At 54.5% G+C, this 24,536-nt stretch overlaps 1 protein-coding gene across 2 annotated transcripts in view; it reads right to left on the bottom strand.

Moving 5' to 3' along the window:
- The window catches only part of NUP210 (nucleoporin 210), a 100,008-nt gene extending 77,774 nt beyond the window's left edge, over positions 1-22,234 (bottom strand). The window contains exons 1-5 of one of the 2 annotated variants that reach the window (XM_067755607.1): positions 21,943-22,234; positions 11,790-11,926; positions 9,893-10,024; positions 3,083-3,179; positions 614-764 (exon numbers count right to left, since the gene is read on the bottom strand). In XM_067755607.1, coding sequence (XP_067611708.1) covers positions 614-764; positions 3,083-3,179; positions 9,893-10,024; positions 11,790-11,926; positions 21,943-22,115 — 690 coding nt within the window. In that variant the 5' untranslated portion in view covers positions 22,116-22,234. The remainder of the gene's footprint in view (positions 1-613; positions 765-3,082; positions 3,180-9,892; positions 10,025-11,789; positions 11,927-21,942) is intronic. The other variant, XM_067755606.1, reaches the window with a different exon arrangement.
- Positions 22,235-24,536: the final 2,302 nt, after the last annotated feature.

Genomic DNA, 24,536 nt, shown 5'->3' with positions numbered 1-24,536 from the left:
GCAGGTGTACCGCAAACTTCCTGCTTGGGCTGCAGGAACCAGGCAAACAAGAGGAAGACCCCAGGTCTGCAGCTCAAAAGGAGGCCCAGGCAGGGCAGGCCTGAGCCCACAAGAACCAGGAAGGAAGCAGGCCTTGGCTAAACCCACTTCTCGCTGTCCTTTCTGCCCCTGCCCCACCTCTACTCCCAAAATGGGGCTTTGATGGAGAAGCAGGTGCTGGTGAGGCCAGACGACGGGGGGAGGGGGGGTCCGGAGTCCGAGCCCTCCTCACGTGGGACCAGGCAACCAGTGTCAGGGCTGAAGGTGGGGCACAGGGTGAAATGGCTGGGTGTTCCAAAGGCTCGGATGTGTCTCTACAGCGGGACAGGGGAGCTCACTGAAGATAAGCTAGTTGATGCCAACCCCACTGCTCCCGGACCTCCCTGGAAACTGAGGAGAGAAGATGCCTTGTGACTGCAGAGGTGGTGGCTCTGGTGCCCCGGCCACCTGTTCCTAAGCCGTGGCTCACACCAGACACCGTTCCCGGTAGGGCATCTCCTCTCTGCTACTAAATATGTGAGGGAACCAGTCGTCCAGATCCCGCCCCGGAGCGCAGGTGCCCGCCTGCGCCCACCTTGTACACGGCCTCCTGGATGCGCGCTTTCAGCTTGGAGCTCCCCGTCTTCATCCCGGACACCAGGATGGTGTCCCCCTGCTTGGCCGCCTTCTCCATCTCTGAGATGTAGGAGGGAGGGATGTACGTGGACTCCAAAAAGGTCAGGATGCTGGAAAAGGAACGTGCGGTCAGACCTGACGCCTGGAACCCAGGAACCTCACGCACTCACTGTCCGAAGCTCCTGTGCGTGGTGCCAGACCCCATGTAAGTGGTGCTGACCTAGACGGTGCTGCCTGGAAACCTGTCCCTGGAATGTCCTACCTCAGAATTGTCAGCGTCCCTGTGAAACATGCAGATTCTCGGCCCCGGCCCGGCCCTTGGTCTGCACGAAGCCTGGGGATCTGCATTTTATAAAACTCCCAATGTGATTATGATAAAAGGCAGGCACTGAAATTTGAAGACCGCCCACTTAGTCGAAATGTTTTGGTCTCACAGACGTGAAAGGTGAGGCTCACGGAAGCTGAGAACAGGCCCAGGACCACAGGTCCAGCCAGGGCCCTTCAGGGCTCCCCAGGAGTCCCAGCCCCCTTTCTTGGCCAGCTCCTGCATCTGGGAAATGGTTCAACGACCACGCCCTCCAGTGTTAGAAACAGGGACTCACATCAAATCCTACCTTCCCTGGAGTTAGGCTGTGGGGAGAAGGGAGGGAGAATTCAGGATGGGGTGGAACCCCCAGAGCACAGGCTGGTAAGCGGGGCCAGCCTGAGTCTCTCCCTGGCAGCCCGTGATTTACAGATAAGCCCTCCAGTTCCACCCGAATGAGAGCAGTCAGTCGGACACGCTTTCATTCTCCCCAAGATCTGCCGGGCGCTATACTACGCAGTGATTTATTTCCTTGCCCAGTTTTACGACGTGTCACACACTGAATTTAATGAAAATCCAGGACACTCTGCTTCCAGCACCCCTTAGCACCTTGGACTTCGGTCGGCATTCGACTTACATGCCGGGTGCTTGGAAGCTCCGGGGGCCGTCAGGGCAGGAAACAAGCTTGGTGGTGCGAGCGGGGCAGGTAACCAGCATCCCCTGAACATCTAGTACGTGCCGGGCCCAGAGAGGGGCTCTCACCCCCGTCAGCGTGCTCGCCACCCTGCCACCCTCAGGGGTGGGCACAGTGACACCTCCATCTGCTGCAGGAGGAAGCTGGTGCTCAGGTGGTCACAGTCCTTGATGACGGCCACAGGCAGGACATCACAAGGCCGGGACCGGAATGCAGGTCTTTTGGACCTAAAGCCCACATTCCTGGCTTACTGAGACCCCAGAAATTCCAGAGCTCACGAGAAACTCTTCCACGCTGACGGAGACTAGGAGAGACAGGCCGACATGCGGCAGGTGACCCCGGGGGTCATGTTCTGCTACAAAGGATACAATTGGGATAAACTGGCAAAACTTGAACAAGGTCTTGTGACTGTGGGCATCACTGTTAATTCCCTAATTGTGATGACCGTCTTCTCAACGTGCAGGAAAACGTCCTCAGAGGCAGTAAATGCACATTAAAATAATTGGGGGTTACGGGCACCAGGGCGGCAGCTTGCTCTCAGATGGTTCGGGGAATCCACTTTCTGTACTACACTTGCAACTTTTCTGTAGGCTAAAAATTGCTGCAAAGTCTTTAAAAAAAATAAGTCTTCCTCCCCCAAAAGGGACTACACTCTAACATTTTTCTAATACAGCACGAGGCAACGCAGCATAGCAGAGGACATTAGCCCAGACCTTGGGTCTGCACCAGCACCGACCAGCAGACCCTCTGGGATGGAAATGCTCCACGTCTGCCCTGTCCAGTGTGTGGTAACACCAGCCACACAGCTAACGAGCCCTTGACGTGTGGCCAGTGCAATCAAGGATCTGAATTTTCCACTGTACCTAGTTTAAATTTAAACAGCCAGGATAGGGTTCATGGCTACCACACTGCACTGTGAGAAGCTATACACGTCTGAGTTCAAATTGTAGCTCCGCCCCTTACCAACCTAAGGCACGTGGACAGTGGGACGGAAGCCACACGGCCGTTGGGGGCGCTGGCTGAGTCAAGATGGGTAATGAGCCTGTCTCACAAGGAGTCCGCCTGCAGGCCCACTTCCCACCCCCGTGCTGGGGAAGGCAGCCTCCTGCGCCTGGAAGAGGTCACTGCAGGAAGGTCACCCCAGCCGGAACTGTCTCCCCGTTAGCTCACCCCCAGCGGGGCCGCACCCCGCCCCTCGCCTGCACCCCGGGACAGCTCCCATTGTCTGGCACAAGCTTTCTCTTCGGCAGCTGGACAGCCCAGCCTCCTCGACGATGTCCCACAGAACACACCCCCGTGGGCTGCACAAGCAGCAAGGTTCCTGCACAACCGTGTGAGCCGAGGGGGATGATGATGATGGAAACCCCCAGCCCACGTGGAGCCGGCGACAACCCCCTTCCCGCCTCCCTTCCAAGGCAGGCGCCTCTTACCGGAGCGCGTTGTGGGTGTCCGAGTACCCGTCGGCCTCTGTGTCCTTCACGATCATCCAGTCAAAGACCAACCCGGCCAGGGTGCTGAACGTGTTTCCTGTAGGAGCAGAGGGGCGCACCCGAGTTACCCCCCGGGGCCAGGGGCAGGGGACATGCACCAGCCCCTGCAGAGCAGGCAGCACTGCCTGCAGCCTCCAGCCTCCATTCAGCAGGGAGGGAGGGAGGGAGGGGAAACGAGGCTGAAAGAACCAGGGTCACGTGACCGTGAGGAGTGAGCCCTGGCCTCTCGGGGGAGCCGTGTCCTTCCCGCTGTACCTCCTGCCTGTGCGCACCCGTCACCCCTCACGTGGGAAAGTGCTTTACGGTTTAGACGGTGGTTCCTGAGACTGTCACTCACTCCCCCCTCACCACCTCCCTGTGCTGGGAAAGGAACCCAGGCCGTGAGCTTTCATGTGCCCATCCTTGCCCCTCGGCCGAGATGCTGAGACCCCAAGTCCCGGGTGGAGGAGGTGGACGCTCGCACAGCCGGCCTCGGCTCTGAAGCCCTGGCTGCCGTCCGCGTGCCTTGGACCAGAGGCCAGAACACGCGGAGCCCGGCACGTGACTGGGCGACCGCTGCCGGAGGAGGACTCAGGGAGGGTCTGAATCCCTCCGTAAACACCTTGTCAGGGTAACTGCAACACGTGGTTCTACGCAGACACCCGGGAACAGAGCGGGGGATGAAAACTGGGCGCTCAAAGGCCTGATCTGCTGGGAACTATGGTTTGCTTTTTCCCCAGGCGATGTTGATTTTACATTCCTTAATTGGCTCCCATCATTTCAAATTAAGAAATGCAGTATACTGTATATCCAGCTTGCAAGTTCAAAAGTCTGAAGACCCCGCTGCCTGGGCCCTGCTCCCTCTGGTGATGAGAGGCTGGCTCAGCCTCTCCAGCTGGTCTGTCCCACTCCCCACACCACACCCTATCGCCCACACCCACTCCACCTCCATCATCTACATTCCTGCCTGGCCAGCCCCCAAAACAGAGCATCTGGGGCCCAGGAAAGCTCTTTCTTCACTGCGAAGCGCAGAGCATTCAGAGTCAGGCCCCACCCCACCGCTGAGGTCTCCGGGCTGTTGAGATCGACAGGAGAGAGTGCCAGCCAGCTCAGGGGCGAGTGCGGTCCAGCACGGCCTTCTGAGGACGAGAAGACCGAGGCTGGGGGAGGCCTCCTTGGGTCTCGTAACCTGGAAAATGGAGACAGGAAACCCCGTGTTCATCCATTTCAGTGGTTACGCTTGGAGCTCGGTTTTTCAGTCAGAATCCCCGCATCTCTGTCATGTTCGGATGTGAGGGGAGGGATGAATGTGGGATCATTCCTGGAGCAGAAGGCATCCTGGGGCTTCCAGAAGTTTCACCCACATGGGCAGGGGCGCATGCAGGACCAGCTGCCTAATTTGCAGGGCTGTATGCGAATGAAAACCTGGGGCTCCTCATTCCAAAGGCAGGGAAAGCGCCAGAGGGACGCAAGTCAGACTTGGGAGAGTTGGAAGGAGACAGAGAAAGCCCCAGGCATGGGGCTGGCTGAGGGGGTGCTCCCTTGGGCGGGTAGGGACACTCTAGGGTGAGTCAGACCCTTAGAGGTACCCAGAGGCCCTGCCCTGCAATTTGGGGTACACATGGATGTGCCAGTTACAGGGGTCCCCTCCTGCCAGCCACTGGACCAACACACTGTGTCCTAGCTGAGCAGGCTCTGTGGAAACTGAGTCAGGCATCTCTCCTTCCCGCTCTGCTGATCCCCACACTAACCCTCGGTAGCCTGTGTATGGATATGTTAGGAAACCAGATGAGGGTGGGTGAGAGGCTCACTCTGGCCAAAATGCAGCCTCTAGAACGGACGTGCCCCGGGACAGGGATGGCCTCTGCCACGCTCCACCCTGCATACCCTGGGGACACGCGCCTATCCCAGGCCCCCGCTGGGGATGGAAGGTGGCCGTAGTCACAGGACAAGGCTGGGGAGGGAGCGGACAGGCAGGACCCAGGACACTGGGGGACAGGGCACAGGTGGCCAGGAACCCAGCCCAGGAGGCAGGAAGGTGGCAGGGAAGCAGGATCTCAAAATCACGGAGGCTCCAAGTCCCATCAGACCCCACTCACAAAACACGAGTACAAAAATAAATCTATTAAAATTTCAAGACGGCAACGGTGGAGCATTAAACCAAGCCTGGGGACCTTTGTAGCACGAGAGCCTGTGTGAAGCTAGCCCTGACGTCTGGATGACAAAGTAAAACCACAGGAGATGGCACGTGACCTGACTACAACTTCCCAGAGTGGACAGTGGGCAAGGGCACCTTCCAGCAAAACAGGCTCCAAGACCCACACATTCAGCAGGAATTTGCAGGCTTGGAGGTAGGGGCGGTTCAAGAAGCTTCTGCCTAGAGTTTTGCCGTGTCTCTTTGAAAAGCAGCTATTATGTACTCCTGAAACTAACACAACATTGTTAATCAACTATACTCCAATATAAAATAATTTTTTTAAAAAAAGCAGCTATTAGACCTACTATGTGCCAAGTGCTCACATTAACAAGGAAATCCCAGGGCCCAGTCTCCGGAGGCTGCACCCCCTGTCCTGGTCCCAGGAGGGCAGCCGGAAAACACTAAGCAATTCAACTTAACAAACATTTGCTGGATGCCCGCTGGGCCCAAAGTCCAGTGTCAAACAAAGAATGAAGTGATCCCAATTCTACCCAAGTGCGGAGCCTGACAACGAGTAAAAAGTGCCCCGTGCCCCAAGGCTGGGCTTGCGAATCACTGAGGGATTTCAAGGAGGGACAAACTCCACCTTGGGAGAGCCCTAGAGGAGAAAATATTAGAGGGGATGCCCAGAGGGCCTGGGCTTCAGAAAGCAGAGATCCGGAAGTGGGAGTGGACGGTGCTCTGAGTGGGAGGTGAGGCGTGGCATTTGGGGGACCGGAGCCCCCAGCACTGCCCGGGCACCAGGTACATGCGGGCTGGGAGAGAACTCTGAAAACATTAACTCGAGGCAGGAACCCTGCAGATGGCCTCAGGCCAATAAAGTAGACCCCAGCCCCTGGTGCAGACCACGGTGCCCAGGAAAAATGCAGCAGTTGGAGACAGGCAGTGTGGCCTAGTGGACAAGAGTTCCAGCCCCTGCTCTGCCGCCCACGAGCTGCATGACCCTGGGTGAGTCGCTGAAGCTCTCTAGGCCTCAGCTTCCTTGTCTGTACAATGGGCTAATGTATAATTACCATCCACCCTCGTGGGGTAAAAGACTACACTTAGGGCTGGGCACCTAACAATGTTTGCTGAGCCACAAGCAGGTTAAAAACCAAACAGGCACCAACCTAGATAAGGTGCATCCCTTCTGAGACTGGGGGGCCCTTCAAGGTTATGAAGGTCAAGTTCATCTTTACAACGGAGACTGACCAGTAGGGAGGATACAGGCTCAGGACACAGGAAGAGGGGATTTCTAAGGAACTAGTCCAAGCGCTTCTGGGTGGGGACACCCTCACAGCGAACAGGGAGGCAGGGAGTGAACCACCTGGTGCCACAAAGGTGGGCCTTGACCTGGGCTCTTCCTGAAAGGCCAGTGTATGCAGGCCTGGGTGAGCCAGGGTTCCCCCCGGAACTGGCCACATGCACCACCAAAACCTTAGGAGTGGGAGGACTGTGAAACGTGATCCCCTAGGACCACGGGGCACCTGTCCCACACAGGAAGGCCAGGCAGCCACCTTCCATTCCTGATACATCCACCAGCTGCCCAAGGGGAAAAACCAAAGTGACTTAAAAATGAATAAACTATTAAAAAAAAAAAAAAAAAAAAAAGATGGAGAATAACAAGTGATGGTGAGGATTTGGAGAAACCGGAACACTCATGCATCACTGGTGGGGATGTGAAACAGCACAGCCACTGTGGAAACACGCTCCGGCTGTTCCTCAGAAAGGCACATATAGAGTTGCCCTTTGACTCAGCAATTCCACTCCTGGGTGTAGACCCAGGGGAAGTGAAAGCCTATGCCCACACAAAGACTCGAACCCATGTTCACAGCAGCACTACTCACAACAGCCCAAAGGGGGCAGCAACCCAACTGTCCACCAACTGACGGAGGGATAAACAAATGTGGTCCATCCATACAATGGGACATCACTCAGCCATGAAAAGGAACAAAGCACCGCCACAGGACACAACGTGGGTGAACCTTGACAACAGGCTCAGTGAAAGATGGCAGACACCAAAGACCACACACTGTATGATTCATTCATATGAAAGCCCCAGAAGAGGCAAATCTATACACACAGACAGTAGATGAGTGGCTGCCAGGGGCCGGAAAGAGAAAAGCACAAGAACCGACTGCTAATGGGTGTGGGGTTGCAGTTTGCAGTGATGAAAAGGTTCTAAAATTAGACAGTGGTGACGGCTGTACAACTTTGTGAATATACTTTTAAAACAAACCACTGAACTGTACACTTGAGATGGGTAAATTTCATGGTATATAAATCCCAATAAAAATAAACAAACCTCGGGTGGTGGGGAGGGATAGATTGGGAGTTTGGGAATGACATGCACACACCACATGCACACACTACATATATAGTGTACACACTACTATACATAACATAGATAATCAACAAGGACCTGCTGTAGAGCACAGGGAATTCTGCCCAATACTCTCTAATAACCCATATGGGGCAAGAATTTGAGAAAGAATAGATACATGTATAACTGAACCACTTTGCTGTACACCTGAAACTAACACAGCGTTGTAAGTCAACTATACTCCAATATAAAATAAAAAATTTTTAAATAAACGAAACTTTATTTTTTAAGTGACAAGACAGGAAATAGACCAGAGAGGTTAAGAGCAGGGGTTGGCACTCCACAGCCCTTGGGCCAGATCCAGCGCCCACCAGTTCTTGTGAATAAAGTTTTATTAGAACAGCTACGCCCCTTCATTCCACACTGTCTGTGAGTGTTTTAGAGCCACGCTGACACAACTGAGCGGTTGCTGCAGAGACGATCGGGCCGGCAAAGCCTAAAACAATTCCTACCCAGCCCATCACGGAAAACACGTGCTGACTCCTGGCTGAGAGTGAACCCAGGACCCAACCAGGCCGGAGCTCAGATTCTGGCTCTGCTGCGAACGAAGGACTAGGAAGTGTGTGTGACTGGTCTGTGTGTGTCTGTGTGTGCACTGTGTGTTCTCTCTCAGTCTCCGCTCCTGGAAGTGAAACGAGTCAGGACAGGTGAGGCGCCCAGAGACGCCTGGCTCCAGTGAGCGGCATATGACCCCCGCCACCGTGTCGGGCAGGTGAGCTCCCATCAGCTCGCTGCACAAACTCCTCCTCGGCGCCCTCTGCCTCAAGACCAGGCGCAAATCCCACACCTGACACAAGGCCCCTTTATATCCTGTGTCCCTTGGCCTCTCCAATTTCAGTCTCAAGGATGAAACGGGGTCCCTGCCTGTCAGACCCCACATCCCTCGAGGCTCAGTCAAACATCCTGCCTTCTAAGAAATTGTTCTGACCCCTGACCTCCACGCCCCACCTCCAAGCCCCCTGGAGTTGCTCTCCCACCCAGTGGTCCCTTCACACTTTGCACCCAACGTGATTACAAACCGCACCTGCCGGGATGCATGTGGGGCCTGATCTACCCGCGGACCCCCTGGCCTGAGACGCTAGGGGCAGAGGCCCAGTGCGCCCGCCCCACCACAGCAGGACCCCAGGACCTGGCAGACCCAGAAGGCAGAACACACTCCATGGCCACCCAGCGCACTGAGCACCCACCACACACCAGGCGGGGCTGACCCTTCACACTCACTCACCAGGTCCTCGTGACCAGGTAAGCATCATTATGTCAGCTTCACAGATCAGAGGGGAGTTCAGAGAAGCTGGGCAGCTTATCCGATGAATGAATACAGAGCGGAAGGAAGGCTCGGACTGATGCTTCGAAACACTGATTCTGCCCCCAAGGGACATTTGGCGATGGCTGGAGAGATTTCTGGTTGTCACAACTCAGTGGGTGCTACTGGCATCCGGTGCATAGAGGCCAGGGATGCTGCCAAACACCCTAAAATGTACTGGGTAGTCCCCACCACAAAGAATTATCTACCCCAAATGCCAATCCTGCCTAGACTGAGAAACCCTGATCTATAACAATGTTTTGAAAAAGCCGGGGCAGGGGGGGCTAGACTGGTCAGGGGAGATTTCAAAGACAAGGTGAGTCCTGGCTTGGACGTGAAGTTTTAGAAGATCCTTCATCTGGAAGATGCCTTTTGCCTGACCTACTTTCTTCAACAAGAACCTTAACCTACAAATTTTCCCTTTGCTCCTTGACCAAGAGGTCAGGTTACAGCCAAGACAGTCTGCCAACCAGCAGAACAGACCTTCCACAAAGAATCCCAGCCCAGAACAAGCCAATGTTCTGCTATGAAGTGAAGGATGGTACGTGGGGCCGGCAGCATAGACGTGCTCTCTTACACACACACACACACACACACACGTGCGCGCGCGCGCGCGCACGCGCGTAGGCTGCAGTCTGGATCAGGAAGCCAGCCCCAGACCCCAGAGCCTCTGTTGTTCACAGCAGTGACCCCGTGAGCCCCTCCCAGCTGTGCACAGGCACGGAGCTGGCCTCCAGGCCCTGTGGAGAAGTGGCCGTGCCCTCGCTGCCACCACGGGCCTGGCGTCCACTTAGAGGTGGTCCTGACCTCTTCCACATTGCCCCGCTGGCCGGAGCAGCCCGCCTTGGGGGAGAGCGGGCCGCATACGAGGAGAGGAAGAAACAGAGCCCGCCAGGCCAGTGGCCTCACCTTCCGAGTCCAGGGCCTGGATCTTAAGCTCCAGCGGGGAGTCCTCCAGGTAGAGCTCGCGGGTGGTGGAGACGATCTGAATGCCGTGGATGAGGTCCACGATGGCGTCGCAGCGCAGGACCTGGCCGGTGGCTGCAGGGGAGGGAACACAGGGTCAGCCGGAGGGCGGCCACCCCACCTCCAGCGCCTCATAGGTTGGGTGGTCTTATTCTTTGGGAAAGACAAGGGAAACCAACAATCCCCCCCAAGAAACAGGGCTGGAAGAACCGAGTCGACCCTCAGGACCTCCACGAGGCCCGAGAGTCAGCACGGACGTCCAGGAAGTAACGGCCTTCCAGACACTTTCACTGCCCATCTTGTACTTTTCCACCGCGAGCGCCAGCGTTTAAAGCTGTGTGCAAAACACTCTTCCTAGACTTCCGAGTTTTGTTCAGAGTGTAACCACTGAGCTAAACGACAAGGGTTCTGGTATGATAAGTTAGCCTCCAAAAGGACGATGCTGTTCTGAACGCCTGTCCCTACCCTGAGATTAGCAATTACACCCGGAATTTGTGCATTTGTGTGTGTCTGTGTTTACACTGCAATTTTTGCATAAGACTATCAACTACACTATAGTATAAAAAAAGAGTGTGCACGTCTACACGGATTTCTTACTTGCTCCATCAATAAGACACATAAATGGCATTACCTGGAGAATCCTCTAATGTAGAAAGTAACAGCTTGTGACACGAAATCATTCCGACCATTCTCCAGGCACCATATAACTACTTGTACACCCTTAACTTTGTGAGAAAGCCATTCAGCCCCATTTATCAAAAAACCTTAAAAATATTCATAGGCTGTGACCCAGTAAAGCTGCGAATCTATCCTTGGCAGGAAATAACCTGAAGGAACCCAAAACTGTTCCCCGAATGAAACTATTTATTTTCCTATTTGACACTGAAACAAACATCTGAAAACGATCTGAATGCCTCATATACGGGAATGCTTACAGCACAACCTCTGGTTAAGAATATTCTTCGGCCATTAAAAATACAGAGCGAAGTAAGTCAGAAAGAGAAAGACAAATACCGTATGCTAACACATATATATGGAATTTAAGGGAAAAAAATGTCATGAAGAACCTAGGGGTAAGACGGGAATAAAGACACAGACCTACTAGAGAACGGACTTAAGGATATGGGGAGGGGGAAGGGAAAGCTGTGACGAAGTGAGAGAGTGGCATGGACATATATACACTACCAAACGTAAGGTAGATAGCTAGTGGGAAGCAGCCACATAGCACAGGGAGATCAGCTCGGTGCTTTGTGACCACCTAGAGGGGTGGGATAGGGAGGGTGGGAGGGAGGGAGACGCAAGAGATATGGGAACATATGTATATGTATAACTGATTCACTTTGTTATAAAGCAGAAACTAACACACCATTGTAAAGCAATTATACTCCAATAAAGATGTTAAAAAAAATTCTATAATAAAATGGGAAACTTTTCATACCATGTTAGGTGGGGGAAAAGCATGACAGAAAATTCATTGTTTTCTAAGCATCTTACGACCATAATATGGCAAATTAAATATGGGGAAGTGAAACATTGCACAACTTTCTTCATTTTGAATCAACGCCCATTAAGAGTTATTTTGGTAACAACTAATAACTTAGAAATGAAAGCCAGCCTCCACGGGAGGGCAAGCAGGACAAGGTTGTGGCAGGAGGGACCAGGGTTCATGTTGCCTCCTCAGTGTCGCCCCAGCTCCATGGGCGTCCTCAGACCCAACAAGAGAAGGGGAAGCGTGGCCATGGGCTCTTCCGTCCCTGTGGCCCGAGGCCTCAGCGGGGTGTTTCCAGCCCCTCAGCCCCCATCCCCACCAGGGGCCACGCGGCGCACTGGGAGGCCTTACTGATGTCCTCCGCGAAGATGATGCTTGTGAGGCGGGCGGGCTGGGACAGGCGGGCCTGCACCACTGCCTTCCGGGAGCACTGCTGCTCGTCCAGGCCCAGCGGCTCGATGCTGGCCACCTCCGGCCGGGTCGATGACCTGCGGCGAGAAGAAGAGAAGTCACCCTCTGGAGCCACTGGAGAGGCAGGGCTGGGACCGGAAGCCAGAGCCGCAGCCCCCCCCGATCTGTCCCAGACTCGCAGGACAGAGCGGCCAGGCTCCACCAGCTTCAAACCCAGAGGAGACAGGCAGCCGAGCCCCTCTAGTAAGAGCAGGACATCCCGAGGGCGAGGACCTCCCCTCCCACCTCACCCCCACCCCAGCCCTGAACATATCACACAGGCAGAGAGTCACTGCTCGGGACACTGGAAAACACCTCCATGTTCAACAGTCACCTGACAGGACTATTCCAAGGAACTGGAAATAACTATTGGTGGGAAAAGCGCCTACGGTCCCTGGGGAGGAGGAGAGGCCAGGTACCTGCTGACCTCTAGGCAGGACCTGGCACACGGCAGCCTCCCAGACGGTCACCTCCATCCCCAACAGGCCCTACAAACCCAGAGCTCACCGACGGGAACCTTGGCAACAGGCACAAGGCCCAGCGCACGGGGCCGAGGTTACAGAGAAGGTGGGCGGAAGGGCAGGTAAACACCTTCGCCACAGAGGGAGGATGGGTCATTCTTCACAGAAGCGATGGTTAATCACCCTGCACCCCGAGGCAGGCAGAGAGCGCCGGACATGAGAGGGGATGAGAGGCAGAAGCAGGTCCCGTCTGGCGAACGCAGAGACACCCAGAGACTGTTATTAAAATACAGAAGTGTGCTGGGGGAGTGTGGTGGTTAATTTTACGTGTCAACCTGGCCAGGCCATGAGGTGCCCAGCTACTTGGTCAGACATTATTCTGGGTGTGTCTGAGGGTGTTTTGGGATGAGGTTAACATTTAAACCAGCAGACTGGGTAAAGGAGATTGCCTTCCCCAGTGTCGGTGGGCCTCACTCAATCAGTTGAGGCCTGAATAGAACAAAAAGGCTGACTCATCTGCAAATGAGAGGGAGTTCCTCCTGCCTGAAAGCCTTCAGAGGCGTGTATACACACACACACACACACACACACACACACACACACACACATTGTTTCTCTGGAGAACCCTGACCAATACAGGGAGAGCAAATAAGATAACGAAAGAAACTATCTACCATGTGTTAAGCCCAGAGCCAAATACTTCTGTCCATCAGATTACTTAACCCTCCAGGAGGCCTATATGGGAAAACCAAACCGAGGCTCAGAGAGGTTGAGTAATTCCGCAAAGCCACACAGCTGTACGTGGCGGGGCCAGTGATCAGAGCCAGGTCTGTGTGACTCCAGATCAGACAATCCTCCCACCACACGAGTGCTTCCCCCAGGGTACGGAGCACACAACACCAGAGGGCAGTGAGGCACCGATGAACTGTCTTTAAATTGACTCTTTATGTCATTTAATTACTACACATTCAGTTTTAATTGTTTCAGGAAAAACAGATGTATCAAACTTATGAGCTCCTACATGTTAATACTGAAGAGGATGTCTGATGTTCAAAAACGGGGTCATTTTGAAGCAAACAGTAAGTTTTCGTATACGTGGTACACGAAAAAGGCAGCACTCTGACAGTGGCGTTCCCAGGACAGCTGTGAGGGGCGGGGCTGCCCATCAGCCGCCATTTTCCAGTGTTTCCATAAAACAAGGACAGAGCGGCCTCTCACACTGATAGCTGGAGCTCTCAGAACCAGTCTGTCCCCACACTGGTTGGGGAGGACCCACATGAGGCACGGAGGGAAGGGGGGAGAAGGCACGTGGGCCGCGCCAGCTCCCTCAGCCTAACCCCCGCGGGCTCTGGGCTCATGGCCCAGGCGGCAGGACGGGTCCAGGGAGCAGGGCTCGGAGAAGGCGAGGTCTGCACAGAGCTGACAGCTGAGAGGCCCACCCAGAAACCAGCTCCGAAGGCCAGGTCACTTGGACACAGCATCACGTTCTGCCAAGGAAGCAGGTCCGGGCTCAGTGGCTTTTCTGCCGGAAGAGCCTTCCTCTGTCTCCAGTTTAAAGGAACGGCCGCTGCTCAGAACGGATGAGAGCTGCTCCAGCTTGCCCACCTGGTCGTTCTGTGCATCTCAGCTGGTGGTCAGCACGCCTGCCCACCCTCCCCACGCATGGACTCGCCTTAAGGCCCACGGGAGGAGCTTCAGGGGCCTCCCCGGGTCCCTGGTGCAGGCAGTGATGGTGACATGGCCTCACTCTCTGTTGAGAAGGTGAACGCCTAGGGCAGCAGGGTGCTGCCACTCACCAGCTGTGTGACATTGAGCAAACAATTCCACCTCAATTCTCTGTGCCTGTTTCCTCAGCTGTACAATGGCAATAAAAGTGGTACCTGCTGCAAAGGGTTGGGGCGGATTAGATAGGATGACAGATGTAAAGCTCTTACTGCAGGGCGTCGCACATAGTAAGCTCTCCACTCAGGCACCAGCAGGAGGTGCCTGAATGAAGGGCTTCGGGCCCTGAGGTGTTTGGCGAGATTCTGACCACAGACCTTGCTTTTTAAAGAAAGTAAGAAAACATGGGCCCTTCTAGATTGTGATCGTTCATGTGTGACCTGTCCATCCCCTTCCCTGAATGAAGCCTGACCCTGATCCCTGCTGGTGGGGCCCTACCCCCAACCGCAGACATCCTCAGAGCCACAGGCAAAGATTCAGGCCCGAAGTAGGGTTCACCACTGGCAAGAGCCTGAAGCTTCTGACTTCAAGTCTAACCTCTGCTCTGAAGTTCTCCCTCCCCCAGCTTCCCCCCATCCCTCCACTGATGCTGACCCCTCCACTTCTCGCGTCCCTCCCACCAGCTCCTGTGCGGCCCGGCCTTGAGGGCTCATGGGAAATGGTAACTCTTCCACGGACCCATCCCTGACCCTGCTCAACCTCCACTCAGCTCTCACAGCTGGTCCTTCTTGGGGTCCCTAATGCACCCATTCGTTCATTCATTCATTGAATCCATATTCATTGGGTGATGTGCAGTATTCCAGGTACCGTTCTAGGTGCCGGGGACACAACGAGGTACAAAATACACATTAATCCCCACCTTCACGGAGTTTACGTTTTAGTGGGAGGAGAACAAGGATAGACAAAATGAGTGAGTGGAGGTGGGATCTCAGACAACAGTGCTATGGACAAATAGAAGGCAGGGGAGGGAAAGGCTGTAGTTTCCAACCGGATGGTGAAGGGAGCCTCCCTCAGAGGCGACATGTGAGGAGGAGGGGCAGACACAGGATCCCTGGATATCTGGGAGAAGGGCGTTCGGGCAAAAGCATGGGCGAGGGCAAAGGCCCCGAGACCATGGCTGGTGTGATCCTTCTCCTTGTCTGACCCCCTCGGAGACTGAGCCTGAGGACAGCGCCCGTGCGTGCTCATTTCTTGCCCTCACTGCACCCAGCATAAGACTCTGGTGCAAGTTTGTTTGTTTGTTTGTTTTTTGCGGTACGCGGACCTCTCACTGTTGTGGCCTCTCCCGTTGCAGAGCACAGGCTCCGGACGCGCAAGCTCAGCGGCCATGGCTCACGGGCCCAGCTGCTCCATGGCACGTGGGATCCTCCCAGGCCGGGGCACGAACCCGCGTCCCCTGCATCGGCAGGCGGACTCTCAACCACTGCGCCACCAGGGAAGCCCCGGTGCAAGTTTTTGTAGATGCCCCTTATCAGGTTATGGATTCTCTTCTAATCCGAACTTGCTGCAAATTTCTATCATGAATGACTGTTGAATGTTCTGCACCTATTGAGACCATTATATGGCTTTTCTTCTTCATTTTGTTGATACAAGAATTGTTTATTGTTGCTCAAGCAATTACATTGATTGGTTTGTGTTAAACCAACCCTGCATTCCTGAGATCCACTCCAGTTGGTCATAACACAACACCCTTTTTATGTTTCTGGATTTGATGTGCTGCTATTTTGTTAAGGAATTTTGTACTCTGCGTCTGTGAATTTCTTTTGCTTATAATGTTTGAGGCTGGTTTGCAATCAGTGTAATGTTGGCCTCATAAAAAGGAGCTAGGAAATGATTGTTCTTCCTGCCTTTCCTGAAAGAGTTTATGAAGGATTTGTACTGTTTCCTCCTTAAACGTTTCATAGAAATTACAAGTGAGGCCACCTGGGCTTGGAGTTTTCTTTTTTTTTTTTTTTGCGGTACACGGGCCTCTCAGTGTTGTGGCCTCTCCCGTCGCGGAGCACAGGCTCTGGACGCACAGGCTCAGCGGCCATGGCTCACGGGCCCAGCCGCTCCGTGGCATGTGGGATCCTCCCGGACTGGGGCACGAACCCGTGTCCTCTGCATCGGCAGGCGGACTCTCAACCACTGCGCCACCAGGGAAGCCCTGGAGTTTTCTTTATGAGAAGGTCTGTAATTATAAACTTAATTTTACCAAATGTTCTAAGTGGACCGAGAGGCACCAAGGACTCTCTATGCCTGAGAACCCTTCCCCAAGTCCTGCACAGGAGGTGGGGAGCCTGCGGTTCAGTTCTGGTGGGCATGTTGCTTCCTCTCCTCTCGAATTGCTCACCCACATCCCAGCGAGACCCCCTCCCAGATCACAGCAGCTCCCGACAAGGGCCCCAGGTGAGCAAACCCAGGGTATATATACTGCCCCGCCCCCCCCCCCCACACACACACGCTGGGCAAACAGGAAGCAAGGCAAACAGGAAGCAAGGCAAACGTGCACACATGAGTGTCATTCCTGCAGGGGACCCGTGTTGGGTTTTGGCTGCCCAGACTCCATTCCCCCTCCTCAGTAACAGCACCCAGCTTTTCTGGGGGTGCTGCTCCCCTCCACCCTCAGACCATGAGGCTCCAGGGCACCCATGCTCCTTGGACCCTGGGAGGCAGGTGGCTGGGGCCTGGCCGATCGGCTGTGCATCCCCCTGGATGGAGGTGTTCAGACCCGGCGTGAAAGGCTTGACAAGGGCTGCAGGGCTGGACCCGTCCTCTTGCTACCCCAGGGGGCACCCGGCTGAGGCCCGAGACCAGGTCCTGCTGACATCACTGAGCCCTGTGTGTGGCCTGAACCAAAATCTGCCAAAACAACATCCCTGCTTTATTTAAACTATTTTGGTTTGAGCTTCCTGTCACATGCAGGAAAGTCAGGAGAGTTGAGACAAATGAAATCCCCTGACTGAATTCTTCAAGACTTGTGGCCTTATTTCATTCAAACTACTGGTACTATATTTTTTTAAAAAGAAAAAAAATTGTCATTTATTATGTGCTTACTATGTGTCAGGCTCGAAATAAAACATATCACAAGTGTTTTATTTGCCTCCCAACAGCCCTATTGAAACCGCCCGTTTGATACACAAGGAAACCCCTGCACGGATGTGAAGTAACCTGCCCAGGGTTACATTCCTGGAAAACACCTCAGCCGGGCCTGGCTCTAGACTCCTGGTCCAGACACCACCTCCCGCCTTGTGGTGAATGCACCCAGATTGTTCAAAACAGAGCTAATGGCCTCCACCTACCTGGGGCTGCCCATGGGAGGGCCCAGGCCGCCAGACCTCAGTGAAAAATGGCTCCATCTCCTCAATCACCCCCTACGCCACATGCAGCCTTAATACTGCTTCTTAATGTGTCATCAACTTCCCTTAACTGCTACTGAACCTGGGTAAAACAGCCACTGATGAGAAGGTCTGGCACACTTCCCGTGCATCCCAGGACTGAGCTGAGTCTGTGACCTGGTTTTGAATGTGGTTCTGCCGGTGAGTGGGGAATAACATGCAAAGTATGCAAAGGAATTAGCGGAAAAACTGGTTCTGCTATTTGGTTCCCTCTGCCATCCCCACCTGCAACATTCAAAGTCCCTGCCTCTGGACTTGGGTCTCTGGCCACCCACCGGGGCAGCTGCCTGGACACCTGCACCTTCCGCCCTTCCCGGCCCCCCATCCGGTTACATCCAAGTAACCTTCGTATCTTTTTCTTACTTTTTTCTTTTATTTGTTTTTTTAATTTTTTTAAGACTTTTTTTATGTGGACCTTTTTAAAGTCTTTACTGAATTTGTTACCACACTGCTGTTTTCTGTTTTCCGTTTGGGTTTTTTGGCTGCAAGGCATGTGGGATCCCAGCTCCCTGACCAGGGATCGAACCCGCACCCCCTGCACTGGAAGGTGAAGCCACAACCACTGGACCGCCAGGGAAGCCCCTTACATTTTTCTTTTAAATTGATTCTTCCTTAATGAAAACGTACTTTATTTATTTATTGGCCGTGCCCCACGGCATGTGGCATCTTGGTTCCCCGGGATTGAACCTGCGCCCCGTGCAGTGGAAGTGCCCCGTCTTAACCACTGACCGGCCAGGGAAGTCCTGAAACAATACTTTAAAAGGAAACTTTATATCACTAATGCAAACAGAAAGCCTATACCATTTGCGATCCATCCGAGGTAACGATAAAAACAAACAAGAATCGAAACAATGTTACTGCATTTGGGGGGGGTGGGGGACACTGTCACCCCCAAAAAAGAAACAGGCAGATATTACAGGGTATTAGGAAAAGCAGAAGGTGGTTGTAGGGGCCGGGGGACGGGGAGGGGTTATTAGCATTTAATGGGGACAGAGTTTCAGTTTGGGAAGCTGAAAAAGTTCTGGAGATGATGGTGGTAATGGTTATATAACAGTGTGAATGTCTTGATGCCACTGAACTGGACACTTAAAAATGGTTAATTTTATGATATGTATATTTTACCAAATTTTTTTTAAAAAGAAAAAATGGAAACAACATGTTGGCACCAGAAATTAATTTTTTATCTTGAGGGTGTCTAATGGGACAGGGAAACCCGGGGACAGGGAGGGTCAGGCCAGAAAGCTACAGTGGAAAAAGGAGAAGTGACGGTTGTGCAAAGAAGCAGTGAGTGGGGGCAGAGGAAGACACAGCCCTCCCTCCATCCACCTGCAGGTCCACCCTTCCCTGTCCCCCATGACAGAGGCAGGGCCTGCAGGGCGGAAGCCACGTCAAGGGGCAGAGCAGGCTTGGTTGGGGGGGGGGGACCCACAAGGGAAGCAGGAAGAAAACCACCCACGGAAGCAGGATGGAACCTCTACCCAGCAGCATGGTGCTCAGGCACTGAAAACTTAAGATCATGAAGCAACACAGAAAAACAGCTGGGCTTTAACACTTGCTGGTGGTTGGTAGAGAAGGAAGTTCCCAAGTGACCTGAATACCAGGTTTGAGCTTCGTGGTGGTGGGGGAGTGGAATAAGTGATCAAAAGGAAAACAAAATGGTGACTGACTGTGTTACAGTCAAAGGATTATGGGAGACTTCCGTGGTGGTGCAGTGGTCAAGATTCTGCGCTTCCAGTGCAGGGGGCGTGGGTGTGATCCCTGGTCGGGGAACTAAGATCCCACATGCCACTCGGCCAAAAAAAAAAAAAAGGATTATGGGATACTTCTCTTTTTCTCCCTTTTCCCAACTTTCTCTCTCGTGTCATTTATATAAAGGATGCCTTAAAAAGAAGCTAATGAAAGATGCTTTGGAGCCCTTTCAATAACATGAAATAGCAAAAAAGAATCAGGAGTTTGCCACATAACCAGCAATCCCTCGTTGTGACTGGAAGGGTTCAATCAGGTCTGGCCAATTCGCCAGAGGCTGCAAACCCCTGAAAGAGGTGGTACAGGGGGCACGGTCCCAAACTCAAGACCACTACGTATACGCGTCCCCCAGAGCACTGCCCTCTCTGAGGTTCCGACTGAAACGTGAACAGTTTTAACCTGATGCTCTCTACAGTTCCCCTGACCTTAAAATTGCCTGATGATTTGATGCTATAAAATCAAGAAACAGGAAAAGCAGACTTAAAGCCCCTGGGGCTCAGGCACGCAGTGGTTCCAGTAAAGTGGGAGCTTGGCCGAAAAGTCCAAGGATGAGCAAAAATTCCCCCAAGGTCCAGGAAGGTTTTCATTTCCTTTGTTCTTCACCTCACAGACTGCACAATGAACTCCCTAGGTGAAGAGGCTGTTTTCCTCCCAGGTATAGATGAATGCAGATAGAAAGCTTGCCTTTAGGCCCACTCGTAAAACTCCAGAGGGGACTCTTCAAACACTAAAGCAATACCTGACTGAACTAGGAAGCACACACTAAAATAAGGGAAACATTTCCAACGCTTGACTGACAGAAGCTTTTCCTGTGAAGTTAAGGGGAAAATCACAACCACCAAACACCTCCAAGACACTTAAGGTAAGCAGTTACACATTTGCAATAAAAGCTATGGGTCAGATTCAAAACAAGTTATAAGATACTTAGCAACCCTCTGATGCATCAGTGATTAGGGATGTTTTTTTCCCTTCCTCCTCAGAAACTATACAAGTAAATTAAAATCCACCAGCTCTTCTAGGAAAAGAAAATGCAGTCAGAAAAAAAAAAAAAGTTGTTACTTCAGAAACGAAAAACACAGCTCTAGAATCTCAGAGGAAGCAGCATACAAATACACCGAAACGGATTCATTTGAAGCCAGCTGCTTTTAATAGCCAGCTTCCTCTTTCTTGCCCCCCATATCAAGAGAACAACTTCAACCAGAGAATGAGCACGGTCACCTGCAAAGTGTGGACTAACAGGTGACCTCCCCACACCAGACAGGGCCCTGGACAGGGATGAAGAAAAGTTAAAGAGAAGATGTGATATCAAGCCAGAAATACGACCCTCCAGAGGAGGCGGGCACTAAACCCAAAATGCATTTGTCTGATGTGGCGTGTCCTTATTTCAGCAGGTGACCTTCAGAACACAAATAGGTACTAGTAATGCACATAAGCTAGAAGGTAGTCTGAGCTCCGGCACCAGGCTCGCGGATGTGCACGGATGACTATCCCAACAGACTTAACACACGTTGGACTCTCTGTACTGTGATCACACCCTGTTACACTGTCTAGCCTTGAAACAGGGAACCAAAGGGAGGAGCAAGGGCGTAGCGCGTGGGGATCACCCCCTCCTTTTCATCTCCAGCAAGGTGGCGGGGAGGTGTGGTAGGGCCTTGGTCACACCCAGCACCGCCTGCACCCTGCTAGGAATGAACCTGCTCGGAGTGGAACCCAGAGGCCGCTTCAGGCTGCTGCTCCTCCATCTGAAGGATGGAAGGGCTGGACCACATCACCCAGCTACCGTGAGGTGGGGCGGACCTCTAGTTTCATTAGTTCCTGGGGTTCCCAGATCACATCCCCCACAAAAGGTGCAGAACTCCTGCGTCCCCCCAGGAAGCTAGGGATCAAGGCAACCCTGCTCTGTGGGCAACCTGGGGTGAACCACCAACCATTCCCTTGCATCTCTCATCTGTAAAACAGGTGCATCATCTGTTAAACACCTAGGGTTTTCTCCGAAAGACCTTTCATCAAAGGTTTCCGTTCCTCCCAAAGACGCTGAACGACTGATTCGACTCCCACACACACCTTCCCCACTTCTCCACAAGCCCAATTCCCACACCAGTCCGGCGCCAGGGATGAGTCCCGGTCACCAAACTCCGGAAAGCGGCGTCCCCAGCCTAGGTCTCTCTGCAGGGCCCTGACCACCTCTCCCGGAGCCTGGACGAGAAAGGCGTGCGACCACGTGGACGCGCATCCCGGGACCAGCTGCGCCAGTGCGACCCTCTCCCTCCGGCAGGAGGTCCCTCCGGAAGCCCCGGGGCGGGCAGGGCTTCGCTGGCCCTTCGCCGCGCCCGCCGCACGCCCTCCGCGAGTCCCGCCGACAGCAGGGCTCCCATCCGCACCACCTCCCGGGCGGGCCCCCTCCCGCCAGAGAGCGCGGAGGCCTCGGCGCCGCCATGCGCAGTAGGGGCGACCCACGCGCACGCCGCCGGATCACGCGCGACCAGCCGCCAGGCCAGTGGTCGCCCGGCCGCCAAGCCGGCGCCCGGGAGCGCGCGCCGGCGCACCTGCTGCGCGGGCCTGCTGGGGGCGCGCGGCTCCCGGCCTCCTGGCGCCGGCCGGGCCCGAAGGCCGCGCGCCGCAGGCCCCGCCAGACCCGCCCGAGGCCGCGGCCTCCTCCCCGCGCCCGCGCACCTGCAGCGCGCCCGCCTGGCCGCCCGCGCCCGAGGCCTGCCTCCCGACCCGGCCCCACGCCTGACCGCGCCTCACCAGCGGTAGCAGCCCTCCGAGGCCTCCAGCGTGAAGTTCACGCGCGTGGCCCGCGTGAAGGGCAGCAGCACCTTGGGGATGTTGAGCTTGGCCGCCGGCGCGCTGGGGCCCAGCGCCAGCAGCCCCGAGAGCGCGAGCAGAAGCGGCCACAGCCGCCGGCCCCGCGTCACCATCCTCGCCGCTCTTCACCTCCCGGGACCCGGAGCCCGGTCGCGCGCGCACGCGCGCGCGCTCCCCTCGTGCCCTCCGTCCCCGGCCGCGCGCGCCCGGCCGGCAGGTGATAAGCGCGGGAGGGAGGAGGGAGGGGGCGGGGCGAGGGCCGAGGCCTCGGGCCCCTTCCTGGGCCTCGGCGGGCCCTGAGCGCTGGAACTGAGGGGCCCGGGCTCCCACCCGCGGCCCCCGTCCCTACGGGGCGGAGGGAGGGGCTGGGGAGCGCACCCGAGGCCACGCGGGCCTGGGTGAGTGGGATGGGGCGCGCGCCCGAGTCACCGTGGGCGGGGGAGAAGGGATGAGGCGCCCTGCGGCGGTGGCACCCCTCGACCACGCGGGAAGCACTGCACGGTTTTCTGGCCTCCACACTCGTATCCCTGGTTTCAAACTCTTGGTTTCAAACTCTCGGGCGACACTGCACGCGGATGTGGAGCCTCTCAGCCGTCCCGCAGCCATTCATTCGGCCCTGTTCAGCGCCTCTGGCCAATGACCCTGGCCAGGGCCCAACAAACGAGTCCGCCAGGCCCCTGAGACCTTGAGCTCAGACCATCAACACACAAAGGCCCCCAGGAAATCTGGAATGCGGAGCGCATCCCGGCCCACGCATCCAGTAGAGGGGCCCAGTTCCGCAACGGCAAACGAACTGCTGAAGCCCTGGGGGCCCTGTGGGTGCTCCTTCCCCCTTCAACCTCCTCCAGGCCTTGCCAGGGAGGCGTCATGATCCCCAGTTCTCCAGGAGGAAACAGGGTGAGTTGGCCTGAAGACCACGCAGCTACGAAGGGCAACACTGAGGCTCTCAGATCCCAAAGCCCTTCTTTGCGCTGCACCGACTGTCTTCCGGAAGCCGTGAGGAGGTTACCCAAAAGGCAGATTTAAGGCGCCAACGCTGCCAGAGCACATCCTACCCCTCCCCCGCACGAGAGAGAGAGAGAGAGCGCGCGCGAGCGCGAGAGCGAGAACGTTCAGCATCACTGAATTGTGCGTGCAGAAACCCTAAATCTTAAATTCACTTTATAGGTTGTGCCCTAGGTTTGTAATAGTCTTTGTCACGAATTACAGGAGGGGGTGAGCTCTGCAGGTACCCTGTGCACCAGTGCCTTTAAAATGTTAATCTGCTGCGGGGAGGGCCCAGCCTAGTGGGAGGTCAGGAAGAGGCGGGGTAAGTGCACTGGGGCCCAGCCTGTGTGAAGGGTCCAGGAAGTGTGCCCTGGATTGTAACCGGATACGCACATGGATGCCCCTGCCTGATGAGGGAGGGAGAAGCTGAATTTCAATCAGGCTGGGAAAGGCTTCTTGGAGGAGGTGGCCCCTGGGCTGGGCATAGACACCTCACTAGGCTTCAGAGAGGCCCAGATGGTCTGAGCGTGCCCCTCAGGGGTCATCCAGATTTTGGATGGTGAGGAGGGCTGTTTGGGGATCACCCTCAAAGCCTAAAGGCCCCAGACCAGAGATCTCTTGGAGCTGGGCTCTTCCCTGGGTGGGGAAATTCCAATGGGTTCTCTTGTCTAAAGAAACAAGAGTTGTATGGACAAAGCAGCCTCAGAGCAGGTATCTGTGAGGAATTTTTAGTGTTCTTGTTTGCATGTTTTATTGATTCATTTTTTAGTAAATAACAGATGAGTTTAAGCTAAAAAAGACTCAAAAGGGCTCATAGTAAAAGTGACTCCCCCTTACTACCCCTCACCCAGTACCCTTCCCAGAGGCAACCAGTATTTTCTGCTTGTGTATACTTCCAGACAGATTTTATGCATATACAAGCAAATGCCTGTGTGTATACAGTTAAAATTCATGATATAACTTACCATGTTCCAATTATGCCCACTTAAAGTGGCAAACCAGGAGCCTTGCCCAGCAGGTAAATAAATACAAAGGACTAGGCGGAGTATCAGGATCTTAAGCCCATCTGGCCTGTTAGGATCATGAGTCCCTATGGCCCCATCTTTCCAGATCTTCTGATTATTGAGAAGAAATCAGTAATGTGGATTTGTAGATGAAACAGCTCAACTGTAAATGAATGCAATTGATTTATTAAAAACAAACATGCACACTCTTGGCCATTTATCCCAGGAAAATGAAAACGTATGTTTACACAAAAGCCCATACATAAAATGTTCAAAGCAGCTTTATTCATAATAGCCCAAAACTGGGGCTTCCCTGGTGGTGCAGTGGTTGGGAGTCCGCCTGCCGACACAGGGGACATGGGTTTGTGCCCTGGTCCGGGAAGATCCCACATGCCGCGGAGCGGCTGGGCCCGTGGGCCATGGCCGCTGAGCCTGCGCGTCCGGAGCCAGTGCTCCGCGACGGGAGAGGCCGCAGCGGTGAGAGGCCCGCGTACCGCAAAACAAACAAACAAACTTAATAACCCCAAACTGAAAACAGCATAG

The sequence above is a fragment of the Pseudorca crassidens genome, chromosome 10 (assembly GCF_039906515.1).
Source record: "Pseudorca crassidens isolate mPseCra1 chromosome 10, mPseCra1.hap1, whole genome shotgun sequence".
Taxonomy (NCBI): Eukaryota; Metazoa; Chordata; class Mammalia; order Artiodactyla; family Delphinidae; genus Pseudorca; species Pseudorca crassidens.
Note: the sequence above shows the minus strand (reverse complement) of the source record. Positions and strands in the feature narration are given on the sequence as shown.